This window comes from Cyphellophora europaea, assembly GCF_000365145.1.
Source record: "Cyphellophora europaea CBS 101466 unplaced genomic scaffold supercont1.11, whole genome shotgun sequence".
Lineage (NCBI taxonomy): Eukaryota > Fungi > Ascomycota > Eurotiomycetes > Chaetothyriales > Cyphellophoraceae > Cyphellophora > Cyphellophora europaea.
The window spans coordinates 191,593-204,729 of record NW_008481799.1 but is presented as its reverse complement, the minus strand read 5'-3'; the positions used below and the strand labels follow the sequence as shown (position 1 = coordinate 204,729).

General features: G+C 55.1%; 5 protein-coding genes across 5 annotated transcripts; 1 reads left to right on the top strand and 4 right to left on the bottom strand.

Annotated features, from left to right (window-relative positions):
• Positions 1-46: 46 nt before the first annotated feature.
• HMPREF1541_09735 (uncharacterized protein) lies at positions 47-2,012 on the bottom strand (the record flags this gene model as incomplete). The annotated part of the gene is made up of 4 exons (XM_008714408.1): positions 47-978; positions 1,025-1,367; positions 1,420-1,690; positions 1,750-2,012. The coding sequence occupies 4 exons, from the start codon at positions 2,010-2,012 to the stop codon at positions 47-49; spliced, it is 1,809 nt and encodes a 602-aa protein (XP_008712630.1).
• Positions 2,013-2,989: 977 nt separating this feature from the next.
• HMPREF1541_09734 (uncharacterized protein) lies at positions 2,990-4,605 on the bottom strand (the record flags this gene model as incomplete). The annotated part of the gene is made up of 2 exons (XM_008714407.1): positions 2,990-4,234; positions 4,285-4,605. 2 exons carry the CDS (start codon positions 4,603-4,605, stop codon positions 2,990-2,992), a joined length of 1,566 nt encoding a protein of 521 aa, XP_008712629.1.
• A 1,047-nt stretch (positions 4,606-5,652) lies between these two features.
• HMPREF1541_09733 (uncharacterized protein) lies at positions 5,653-7,147 on the bottom strand (the record flags this gene model as incomplete). The annotated part of the gene is made up of 6 exons (XM_008714406.1): positions 5,653-5,856; positions 5,914-6,560; positions 6,665-6,708; positions 6,770-6,885; positions 6,949-6,974; positions 7,030-7,147. 6 exons carry the CDS (start codon positions 7,145-7,147, stop codon positions 5,653-5,655), a joined length of 1,155 nt encoding a protein of 384 aa, XP_008712628.1.
• Positions 7,148-8,511: 1,364 nt separating this feature from the next.
• On the bottom strand, positions 8,512-10,269 carry HMPREF1541_09732 (uncharacterized protein; the record flags this gene model as incomplete). Its single annotated transcript, XM_008714405.1, has 3 exons — positions 8,512-9,429; positions 9,478-9,987; positions 10,036-10,269. 3 exons carry the CDS (start codon positions 10,267-10,269, stop codon positions 8,512-8,514), a joined length of 1,662 nt encoding a protein of 553 aa, XP_008712627.1.
• A 499-nt stretch (positions 10,270-10,768) lies between these two features.
• HMPREF1541_09731 (uncharacterized protein) lies at positions 10,769-12,865 on the top strand (the record flags this gene model as incomplete). The annotated part of the gene is made up of 1 exon (XM_008714404.1): positions 10,769-12,865. The coding sequence occupies one exon, from the start codon at positions 10,769-10,771 to the stop codon at positions 12,863-12,865; it is 2,097 nt and encodes a 698-aa protein (XP_008712626.1).
• Positions 12,866-13,137: the final 272 nt, after the last annotated feature.

The window sequence follows — 13,137 nt, the reverse complement described above, 5'->3', positions numbered from 1 at the left end:
TGGACATGCCCACTCCTGTCGCAGGCAGAGTATTCGTGGATCCCCTTTAGAATACTACACCCCTGGTCTGTGTCATCTTCGCAACGTTGTAATTCCTGATCATGAACATCCAGATAAACGACAACGACATGATTCCAGTGCCCGCAGCCAGCATCCGTACCTGCGCATAGCCGTAGGATTCCTGAATCGCATAACGCTCTGGACTGCCCACTGCGTACGACAGCTGCGTCGTGATATCGCCGTATATCACCGCAATGTTGGGTAGCGCGCTTTCGGGGAGGTTGCGCGCCAGGGCGTTGGGAAATGTATTGGTCCAAATGGCTCCTGAGACGGTCGAGCCAACGGCACCGCCAATGGTGCCGGAGACGAACAGTACGGCCAGCGAGGCTGCGATGTGTTGATGATCAACTGCGGCGAGGACGGCGAGCTGGCAGCAGAGGATGAAGATGGAACCGCCGATCGAGATGAAGATCTCGCACATGATGATGTATCCGATGTTGCCGTTGGGGACCCGGAAGTGGATCATGAGGCCGAGGGCAAAGACATAGATGGGCACAGCGACATAGAACACCCACTTGAATCGGCCTGTGCGTCTGATGGCATAGCCGATGATGAACGCCAACACACCGGACACGACCTGGAAGGTCGAGTTGATGTAGCCAGCTTCTGCGACGGGGAGGTTGTAGACAACCTGCAAAAACGATGTAAAGTACCGATTCCAGCAGTAATAACTGATTTGATATGTGAAGTTGATCAGACACGCGCCGACGACAGTGCGATCAAGCAGAAATCGACCATTGAGGAATGGCACTGGGGCAATGTAGATCTGCTGTAACGTGAAGATGGCGAGCAGTACAAAACCAACGACCACCATGGCGATAATGTAGTCGGTCCGCCAGCCATTGGGTGCGGATGTCGCCAGGGTGAAAGGGAGCAGGAAGGTTGTCAGGCCGCATGAGAATAGCAAGACACCCAGCACTAAACTGATTTAGCTCCGTACAGCCGCCTTGGGGACTACACTTACCGTCGAGCTGAATGATAGCCCACCTGACAGTCTCCAAGATAGTCCGACCATTTTTCTCTTTAACGAGGAGACCATTCTTCAGCGCCTTGGTCTGGGCGCGTCTGAGCACGCCAAAGAGCGCGACTCCCACCACAGGCAGTATTATAGCGAAAGCGCCAAAGCCCCAGCGCCAGTTGACATTCAGCAGGAAGCCTTCAGCCGCTTTTGAACCTGCAAAGGCCGTAATCATGTAAGGCGATGACGTGAAAGCGAAAGCCAGGCCTCGATTCTTAAGGTTCGTCACGTCTGCAGCAAGCACACAGATCACATAGGTAACGCCCGAATTTCCGATCGAATAGAAGACCTGCAAGGTCATCAGTATATTGTCCATAGTCAATTGTGGTGCTGACACGTACCTGCGCGGCGCAGAAAGTAGGCAAATTCTGTGAGCCCGCCGCGATGGCCAGGCCAACGACGGAGAACGACATCATGAGCAGGAAACCCTCAGCTCGACCCCAGACGTCGAGGACCTTGGCCATGGGGATGTAGACGGCGGCGGTCATTGAACTGGAGACAATTCCCACTACATTCAACAAGGAATGCAACTGCCAGTCACTCGTCACGTATGGTAGCAGACTCGCCATGATGGCGCCTCTGAACCCATTGACGAGGAAGAGCATCCAGATACTGTACTCAGCTGTCAGTACGTGCGTGTAATTGTGCATGTGTCATGACCTTTGGCTTACAGGCATAGTAAGGCCGCGAGCGAGACCCTGGTCCAGCTCAGGGTGATGGCTTGAACCTTTTGGACACCTGCTTGAGCAGATGCGTCCGGCCTCGACGTTTCAGGAGGCTTTGACGCATCGTCGTCGGCTTCTGTGTTCATTTGGTTGACCGATGCGATCTTCTCTATGGCGCTAGATGCCTCAACATCGCTGGCTGGCGTGATCGTGTGCCCTACCTCTGATGAGTGCAGCTCATTGACCCCGGTGTTTTGGTGGGAGGCCATAGTGATGGTGAGAAAGTGAGACCCAGACGGAAGGCTATGTGACCTGTACTGACTTCTGGCAGAGGCTTTTCAGATGAATGCTCTTCGTAAATGCTTTCATTTCTCCTCAGGACGACGACGGGGTCTCATCGTCTGTCCACCGAGCGATTTTCCCATCATCGCGTCGCGGCAGAGCTAGCGCTGACTTTGCCGTCCTAGCAAAGTCAAGCGGTGCGGTAGTGCCATAACAACCAAGTCTTACCTGATTGATGAAACTACGTTGTGAACCGCGGGCTATGAGTGGCTTGAGTGGAGGATGGCCAAGTGGTTTGGTAGGGATCTATGTCGGCCAGCAGAGATTTCATCTAATCTAATCAAACTGCCAAGTCCGCCGAGCAGGCAAGTGGCCGGGTTGAACAGGGCGTCCGACCACTTCAACGCTGATAATCGGATCTAAGAAGCCGTGAACCCATCTTCGCCCTTCAGAACCTCAGGCTGTTATTGGCCATGACTAACTCCTGGTCATGCAAGGTCACGAACTATATGGTTAGAGTGTGTCCAGACTGCTCCCAAGGGCGATGTCGGAGGGCATCGATGTAATTGTCCCAGGACTGACTCAAAAAGAGGCCCAAGGTCGAAGAGAATCCCGACGGTAGAGGGTGGTGTCCACAGTCGCATGATTCTCATGATGAATCTGTAGGGGATTTTGGGCGCAATGAAGCAGGCTCTAGAGCACGGGAAAGCCGATCGGAATGATGCATTCAATGGATTGTACCAGGTTCTTTCGTGCAACCGTTACTCATACCCTATCAAAGCGTGGACGATATGGCGTACATGAATCTACTATCCTCACCCTGTTATGCGAAGCACTTTCAACACCGCAGCTCCTCAATGTGGCTAGTTGTTGCCCGGCTCAGACCGTTCTGGACCTGTCAAATGGCCGACGTAAAGGCCTTCTTGCACGGTCTCTGCATCGAGCTGGCTCCCTGATGTATTCCTCAATTGCTGCTCGTATCGCTGAGGCTCTTTGCGGCAGCAGCCGGACCCTTCTCGGCGTCGTTGATCGACATAGGTCCATTGAACCTTGCAGGGCCAGCTTGTTTGGCAGCGCGCTTCCTGCGCACGAACCACCAAGCAGCAGCTCCAGCAAGCAGCAGCCCACCACCGATGGCGCCAATGCTGATGCCCGCCTTCTGTCCGGCGGAAAGACCTGCACTCCCACCACCAACAGCAAGGGACTGGACCTCGGAGCTGTCGTGGCCATAAGCGTCTGCGACCGTGCCAGAAGCATGGTACCCGCCCGTTCCTGCGGGCAACTCGCACTCAGTGATGTTGAGATGGTTGACTGCATTCTCCGTGACGGCGCAGTTATCTGAGATACGGCGCTGAGGAGCGTGGTCTTCTGGATTGGTTGCTGGTCGTAGGAATGATGTCTCGTATGCTGAATCGAACGATGGCATGATAAAGGAGATCACGTCACGGAGGACCAGGTCAGGGCGGGCTGGGCCACGGTCGGGGAAGTTGTGGCGACGGTTGCGATTAGTCTGCTTATCGGTGAGGTACACGTGCTCCTGACGGACAGCATAAGCGTTGTTGGCAACATTGGTAGCAGTCTTCCATGCTGCCAGGTCCAAACGATCCGCCTGGTCATGTAGCCCGCCCAGATTGTGCTGCGTGGTATCAATGATGGCCCAAGATTCTCTCGCGAAAGTGCTCTGGCCATCACTTGCTGGAATGCCGAAAGTGCCTTCATCCGAGAGGCTCTCCAGGTCTGACGTGAGGTTGACAAGTCGTACTCCAGCATCTGAAGCAATAACCTTCCACCACTCATTCTGGTAGGCTGCAAAGTCAGACCCATCCTGTTCCACGGCCGACAAGAAGGCGCCCTGTGGATAGTCTTCTGACACTATCAAACTGTTGATATTGGAGGCAGCACAGCGATAACTGGAGGCAATAGCGTTGTAGATGCTGTTGGCTTCTTCCTCAAGACCATAGAGCATACTGACAAGCTTTAGGTAGCCCAGCTGCTTCAACGGCGCATACTGCCCGTTGTTGATGATGAGGATCCGAGAAGCGTCCGAGCGTTGACTGACATCGCCGTGTAAGGTGACATTAGCCTCGGGTGCTTTGTCCCAGTTCTCCTCATCATAGGTCACGTTCTCTCGCATGCGGCCCCTGACGCAAGACGACGTGACCGTGTCATACGGTCCAACGCGTGCGATGGTGTGGGACATGCCGAGCATCTGCGGAAAGATACATTAGGTGAGTTGCAATATCATGTCACTCGACTTACCTCAATGAGATGCTGTGAGAAGCCATCAAGGGCTTCAACGCTATCGACAGGCACTTTGACCACGAGAGAGCCGTTTGTCACAGACTCTGGAGGAGGCTCGTTGGTGCAGTGCAGCAGGATGTGTCTGCGCTGTCTGTTACGAATCTTGACAAAGGTGTTGTTGTACTCGGCAGCGAAAGGGTTGCTCTCGGAAGACTCAAATTTGGTCTCCCAGAAGTCGACATCCGAGTCCCACGAGGCCTCTGGGCACCCTTCCCGGAAGGCGGCAAGGGCAAGAGGCACGGAAGCCAGCAAAGTACTGATGCAAGTGGATGCCTTCATGATGACCGAAATGCTTTGGATGATAACGAAACAAGTTGGTTCATCTTTTCCCATCACAGGAAGACGTTCTTATATGCCATGTTGGCCAGGTGGAATCGCCTTTCCCAGCGCCCTGTGTCTTGCATTGCAGTGCCGCTAGTCCGTGGTCTGAGCACGAACCTGTATACAAGGATAATGGGCACCTTGGCTTCGTCTCAATGAGGTCCCCTTTAGCGAGACATGGTCGCGGTGGAGAAGGTGCGGAAGCAAACGCCGTCCATCGAGCCGCAAAAACACGCAGCAGCCATCAGATATTGACTTTGATCTTATCACTTGGCGGTAAAATATTTATCAGATCATCTGATATGGGCGAACCTTTGCCACCCATGAGTGGGCAAAACATGGCTCATACGACCCTTGAAGACGGTCCTCACGCCGAGTGGGTGTGTCGTGCTAGAGCCTGAACGTGGAGCATGCTTCGCTTGACGGCTGCAGGACCTCGACTTCGACTCTTGGCATCTAGCTACACCAACGGCTGCGACATCGCAACCAGGGTGCGAAGAAGCCGTGATACGGTGCCAACGCGACGACCACGCGGACATCGATGGCATCCGACCGACGTGACCGAGCTGAACACCTGTAGTGCAGCAGCTCGGCACAAGCTATTCAGGTCAAGTCTGAGGAAGAGGACCAGAGCTCCATGAGCGAGAATGGCCCCGCCCATTGGAATGACACAAACCTGACTATGTGAGCCCTGTCTATCGCATGCCAGTGGATAGCAACCCTCGCGTCGCTTGGTCGGACAAAGAATTTACCTCAACTTATAGCGGCCAAGACTCCGACTGCTTGCTCGGCTTCACGCCACCGGGTATGCCCAAGACATCGTTATGTGCGAGAACGAAAACCTGCAGCAGTGGAAGGAGGGGTAGTGACTGGGGAACCTTCTCATTGGACTTTTCCATCTCTGCCTAATCATACTCAGTAAGTACCTTTCTTTCCCGCAGGAAGCTTCCAACCAGCACTCATGCCGCCTTGCCGCCTTGCCGCCTTGCCACTTCGACCTCGACCTTACAACGGGCCATTCGGATGGATCAAGACTTTCGTGTACCCCTCCACTCGCTTGTCGAACTTGTCGTATGCCACCTCTGCATCGTCGATGCCGATCTCGTGGCTGACAACGAAGCTGGGCTTCGCCTTGCCCGAGATGATCAGGTCTCGTAGGTATCGGTTATACTGCTTGACATTGCACTGACCCGTCGCCAGGCTCAGGCCCTAACCCGACTGTCAGCCAACCATTTGAGAAACATCCACTCCCTGCCGTAGACTCACCTTCTCAAACAGCTTTCCAAAGCTCAGACTCAGCATGCCCTTCCCGCTAGCCGAGTCCGGCGCACCCGGGTCCGTCGGCACATACAGACCTGGAATACCCAGCCCGCCACACGCCCTAGTGACCTGAATCATATTCTCGAGCACCACATTCGGCACCTCCTTGTCCCCTCCACCCGCCACAGCCTGGTATCCCACCGCATCAACACTCCGATCCACCATGCCCCCATTCTTCTCCTTGATCGTCTCCACCACGTCCACCTTACTGAAATCAATGGGGATACACCCAATCTTCTCGCCCGCCTGCAACCTCTCCGGCACGCGGTCCACCACAAACACCTTACTCGCGCCCCGCAGCTGCGCCGAGTACGCGGCCATGAGTCCGACGGGCCCGCCGCCAAAGACCGCCACGCTCTCGCCCGGCTTGAACCCACTGAGCGTGACGCCGTGCCAGCCCGTCGGGAAGATGTCGGCCAGCAGGATAAAGTCCTTTTCGTTCTCCGTGCCGGGAGGGAGTTTGAGCGCGTTGAAGTCCGCGTAGGGGATGCGGATGTATTGCGCCTGGCCGCCGCGGTAGGGGCCCATGGCTACGTAGCCGTACGCGCCGCCCGCGAAGCCTGGGTTCACGCCTGTGCAGAAGGCGGTCTTGCCTGTGGCGGGGTGCCCATGTTAGTACATACATACCTTAAGTTCTCGGAGTAAAACAAGGACGTGGAGGTGGTAGAAGTCGAGGGAGTGATCGAGGGGAACGGACCTTCTTCGCAGTTGCGGCACCGGCCATCGGCGACGTTGAAGGGCCTAAAACATTTCAAGTCAGCTTCCAATGATGGGCCCATCAGGCAAAGTTCGAGAAGCTCACATCACGACACGGTCACCCTTTTTGAGCAGCGTCACGCCCTCACCAACCTCTTCGATCACGCCCATGTTCTCATGGCCGAAAGTAATGCCTGCCTGGGCTCCGGTGCGGCCTTCGTACTGTGCTTGGTCAGGGGGCAGACTCTACTAAAGCTGAGAGAGGGGGCCATTTGGGGCGCATACCATGTGTAGGTCGGAGCCGCAGATTGCTGTGAAGCGAAGTTAGCGGAGACCTACTACTCGTAGGGCAAGCGAAGCACTCACCGGCCGTGGTCACCTTGACGATGATGTCGTCCGGGTGTTCGATCTTCGGCTTCGGCACGTCCTCGACCTTGACCTTGAACGCGCCCTGGTAGTTGACGGCTTTCATTGTGTCACCCATCTTTGAACAAATGTTTCTTGTATGCCTTTAACAACGTTTCAGTGCTGGATAACCCCTTCCGGATTCGCGGTATATGGCTGAGGCTGATGCGAGCCAGGCAAGTGAATCAGCTATCCACGGAGAGGATATGTGGTGGTGCAGCCACGTCGATATGGAGCAAAGCTTTCAGGCGTATCCGTAGACAAGTAATACTGTTACTATCCGAGACAGAACGTAGGGGCAGTAGTAGTAGTAGCAAGCAATAGTACACGAACAATAGCGAAGATTTCCCACAATAAGCAGCACTTCATAGCTTACATATAGTTCCCCCTCCCTCCTCCTCCACCACCACCCCCCCTCTCCACGGCAAAGCCACTGCGGTTCCCAAGAATGTCACCCTCCAAGCTTCCGGGGATGCCCCTCACCAGAACTCGTACCGAGTAGTGTCAGCCACTCTGACGGCAGGGACTGCATCCACGCGTTGTGTTGCAAATTGCCGGCCCCGTTGTGTTGACGTATCGGGGGAGTCTAGACGCATTGCGGGGTACTCTGGGCAGCAGCAGGCCAGGGTAGGCAGGCAGTGAATATAATTTCCCCACTCCGACATCATCAAAGGACAGACGTCAGACCCGCGGGTTCCTCCAACACGAGGGGACACGAGCTGATTATTCGGTCTTCCACTACCGAGAAAGACTGGGCGCTGCAATCAGCAGCGACCTTGTCAGCAGTCCCGTGAGCAGCTAGGCTCGACCGGCGGCCGACGACGTACCCTTGCAAGCCTAGAGACCATTGTTCGAGACCACAGCTTACGATCCAGGATCGCGGAGCTGCGGATCGTCCGAGTTCGATGCTGGTGAGCACGAAATAACATGTCAATCGAACAAAGAATCATTCTTAAGTATCTTCTTTGGGAGGTATCTCGTTATGTGAATCTCTTTCCACGCTAAGAGCGTCTTGAGACTTCAAGCAGATTCCGCTCTCCACCGTTGCCGCTGAAGTCCATAGACATGCCAACTAGCCTACACCACTCCACTGCTGAACAGTCCGAGCAGATATCAATAGCTGTCCTTCTATCTCTGCAATAGGAATGCTCAAAATACCCATAAAACAAGCCTGAAAGCAATCGAAGATGCAAGGGCGGGTCTGGGTAGTGGCGCGAGGGGCGTGCAAAACTGGTACCGGGGGTCGTACATGATTGTGAATCTTTGGTGTCGTAGGTCGTGGAAGGCGTGAGTGGTGTGAATAGGGGTTCGTAGGGGTATCAGGGAGGCAAGGCCCGCGAATTGGGGCAGCTCGTCCTCGACATGGTGCGCATAAATATTTGGCAGAGCGCGACGCGAGTGTCCTTGTTAAAGACTCGGTTGGCGAGTGGATCGCTGAAGTGCTCACATGTCCATCGAGTCGTTGCTATTGGCGGCAAAATTGAATTGACCTTGAGGTTGCTGGTTGCTGAGGGTGTATCCTTGAGCATTAGCCTGAGGAGCAAGCTCCTCAATATCAGCACCAGCATCCTCCTCATCCGAGAAGTAGCGCTCGATGATGTTGTAAGCTTTCATATAAATCTCCTCATTGGCGTTGTTCTGGCAGTCGTGAATCTTCTCCATGCCGCCAGCCTCTTCGATGAACAGAGCATAACGGTTGACCTGAGATTCGGCAGTGTTGGCACCAGCAGCTTCCTTGTCCATCTCGCCGACCTTCAAAATGTTCTCAAGACCATCCAAGGCAACCTGGATAATCTTGTTATCGGGACAGCCAAGCAGGTCACACAATGGTTTGATGCAGCCTTGAGCAACCAAGTAACGGATTTGCTCTGGTTTCTGAAGACCGCCCGAGGTGGCGTTGGAGATAGCCCAACACGCTTCTTTGCGGGTCTTGAAGTCACCATTCGACAGGAGCTGAATCAGAGGAGGAATAATGTTAGCATCAACCACAGATTGGATCTGAGTCGAATTGCCAGCGGTAACATTGGAGATGGTCCAGCAAGCTTCCTTGCGGATGCCATCCTTCTGAGACCCAAGAAGTGACAGGAGAGCCGGCAGAGCTCCGCAGTTGATGATGACTTGAGTCTGGACATCATCACCGGTGACGATGTTGCCGACCGATCGCAGGGCGGGGGTCTGGACGGAAGTGGAGGCGTGCATGAGGAGCTCGACGAGGCGGCGCGGGATGCCGGCTTCGATGACGGCCTGGATCTTGTCATTGGACCCATCGGACAGGTAAGAAATGGCCCAGCAGGCGTCAATTAGGACCTCGTCATCCAGCATGTAGACGAGCTTGGCGAGGACCGGGAGAGCGGGGTGGATCTCAAACTCGTAAGCATCAGAGCCACCTTTCAAGGGAAGCATTCCTACCTGTTGCCAGTCTGGCTGGGGAGTCTTGCCACGGCAGAAATTGCTCAGGGTCCACGTAGCATTGCGCAGCATGCTCAATTTGCGACCGTCGCCAATAAGCTCGAGGAGAGGTTTGAGGGCACCCTGGCTCAAGACGTAGTCACGGCAGGCGGGGGAGTCTCCAGCAATGTTACCCAGAGCCCACACCGCTTGTTCACGGACATCGGGCTCGTGGCTGCGGAGCAGCTCGACGAATATAGGGACCGCACCGGCCTCGATAACGACCTGTGTCTGTTGAGCCGAGCCTGAGGCAATATTGGTAAGAGCCCACGCAGCCTCAAACTGGACCAAGGTATGGGGGGATCGCAGGAACTCGACGAATCGGCTGACGACGCCGGTCTCAATAACCTTCTCAATAGGAGGGTTACGCTCCTTGGAAAGAAGTTTCCGGAACTTTGTAGTGGCAGCGATCTGTGAGTCAATGTGGTCGGAGAAAACGCCTTTCACCATTTCAGGGAGGTCTGTAGAGAGCTGCGCATGATCAGTATTCGAAACATAAACTGCGCGGGTACGACGAACCTCGCTTTCGAGCATTCCACCTTCATCTTCGCTGTCAGCGTCGTCGATACTGCCTACACCAATTTCGCCATCGCCGCGGGTGATGCCTCGTCGCTTTGACAGATTTTCCTCTCTCTTCTGACGACGAATCTCAACCTGCTGCTCCTCACGCCGGCGACGAAGCTCATCGGGCTTGAATGAGTTCTTGGCCTTGAACTGAGTGCGACGATGTTCGGGGATGTAGCGTTCCGCCATGACGACAGATCAGGAGTGGAAGGCTTGTTGTTGGACTTGAAAGGCGGAAATGGTAACAGTGGGCTGGGTAGAAGTTGTCTGTTAATGGGAAAATGCGGCAGACACACCGGACTGCAGACAACTGGCAGTTGTGCGGAGCAAACAGAAGAGTAAAGAGAATGGAAGGCGCAGGTGAAGATTGTCTGTTTTGGGCTGAAGAGGGACGACTTGAAGTTCGAGCCTGCCCGCTCTTTGCCAAGCCAGCAAGGCCGTGACATGGCCTTACCAAAGCAGGACTAGCGGAAGCACGTGACTCTGCGACTGCCAAGGCCTTAGCGCGCCTTTTCGCCTCGCGTTAGACGTGACAAACGACGCAATGTGTAGGTAAGGAAATCCGTTGGGTCACGTCGTGAGACTCATAGTGAGCTTGACTGACGAATCTTTGGGTCTTCCCAGAAAGCATACGGACAATGTGATTGTGAGCTTCAGCGCGGCCTGAGCGCAGTTCACTATTCTCGATATGGCATACACTGGACTGCCCAAGGTCCCTGAAGGCTTCGAAGACCTTTCGACAGCATGGAATTACCCACTTCCCAAAGTCGGGGACAGACACTCCTGCAATATAATCGGAGTTTGCGTTGACTTTTTGGAATGCACCAAATCTGGAGGCACCGATTACACCATGAAGCTAACTCTGCACGACCCTTACTACATGGATGGTATTGGCATGCAGTTCCAGCTTTTCTTCAAAACCCCCTCAGGGGCGCCGCAAATCCAAAACCAGGGCGACGTCGTGATTTTCCGCAACATGGGAACCTTATACCATGCATCTCGCGGCAAGATGGCGATATCTAGTCACTCGAGCACTTGGACAGTCGTTGAGCACGCCAGTCTCAGTGATGCTGACGCAGACTTCTCCAACCTCAAGATTTACCGGTCTGAGCGCGAAGGCCGACGAGCCCCTCAGCCGACAGTCGAAGAGCTCAGGTACGCCAAAGCAATCCTTGCTCTCGATGACCCCTCGACCTGGCAAGCCCCACCGAAATCCACCTCTCTTCAAATCCATGCCACCATGTTAGCAAGCGGCGGCACCCCCAGACCGCCACCGAGGAAGCATCGTGTTATTTCATCCCTGGAGGTCCCATCTCACAATCGTGTCTATGTCGATCTAACCGCCGAAGTTCGACGTTCCTACGATACAGATCGGCTCCTTGAACTATACGTGACCGACTACACTCTGAATTCAGATCTATACGACTATGTTCACGACCCTCATAACTCGGACACCATCCATGACTATGGCGATCAATTTGGCTATGCTTCCAAGACAAACCAAAACTGGCCAGGGCCATGGGGCAAGCAGACCATGACCGTTGTGCTCTGGGAGCCACACCGTAGTTTTGCCCTGAAGAACATCACGCCTGGTGACTTTGTAACACTCCGTAATGTGCACCTTAAGATGGACACCCAAGGCGCAAAGCTAGAAGGTGTGATACATGGAGACAATCTACACCCAGACCGCATACTGGTATCACGGCTCCGGCCTCGTGACGCCAGCAACAATGAAGAGCTGAAAGACCTCCTGCGGCGCAAACAGGCCTACGAGGAATACTGCAAGCGTAGCGGGCTGCGCTTCATACGGAACGCCGACCCGGCCGAATTGAAGACAGCGAACGAGAAACGCAAAGCAGAAGCGGGTATCGGAGAGCCAGAACCGCAGCCTGGTGAGCAAGACCCGCAGGACAGCCGCACCAGGAAGAACCGCAAGAAGAAAGAGAAGCTCCGTGCCCGAGCCGCTGCAAAGGCCGCCGCCAGCGCCACCACCTCAACTGAAGCCAAGAGCGTTGTGCCATCCCTAGCACCAAACGCCCACGTCCGCACCAACGCCTCTCCTGCCTCACTCATCCGCATCGACGCCATCCTCGACCCATCCCTCCTCCAGCGCAAAACGCCAGAGGGAAACACGTGGACCACACCATTCCAGAACTGCCGGTACAAGAGCCGCGTGCGGGTAGTGGGCTACTTCCCAGCAAGCCTCGAGGCATTCTCCGTCCGTGTGCGACGAAGCCAGTACGCCGAACTGTCAGACATGGAGAGCCAGTCCGGGATCAACGAATCGGCGGACGAGGATGGCAGCGACGCCATGGACGTGGACGACAGCGGCGATGACACACAGAGCGAGGTGCGGTGGGAGTGGCGCTTCGCGCTGCTTGTCGAGGATCCTTCACCGCGTGCAAGCAGCAAAACCACTAAAGCGGCGCTGTGGCCGCGGGAGCGCAGGCAGTTGCGTCTCATCGTCAATGGCGCGGACGCAGAATACCTGCTGCGCGAGGAGGCGTGCGACCTGTCCAAGGACCCGCAGGCTCTGGCGCGGCTGAAGGAGAAGCTGTTCGTGCTGTGGGGGGACTTGCAGGAGAAGATGGAGGAGCTGGAAGCCGCTGGGAAACATGTGCTTGGCGATGGGGAGGTTGACGTGGAGGCGCCATCGGTGCAAGCGAGCTCACAGCCCTTTGAGTGTTTCATTGCCGAGTACGGAGTGAAGAGGGAGGGCACGGACGGGACGAAGGCGGAGCACTGGGAGCGGTGTTTCCGAATGTTCCATACCAGTGTTGCCTGACGCACTGGATCGAGGGGGATCTTACTAGAGGGTGAATGGTCATGGTGTTTGAAATGGTTCCACGAGGTATTGAACAACGACAACGAATGAAAGGTTGGAAGGAAGGACTTGTACTAAACGATAACGAGCTGGTCTGCGTCTGCCGGCCGGGACGAAATCGATATGGATGGCGTTCGAATTTCCTTGGGCTGTAGCGAGCAGGTCCATGTCAGGCCTCAGCCTCTGAACAAGCGCGTAGCTTCAAATAAACAAGCATGGTTGTATGTAGCTCG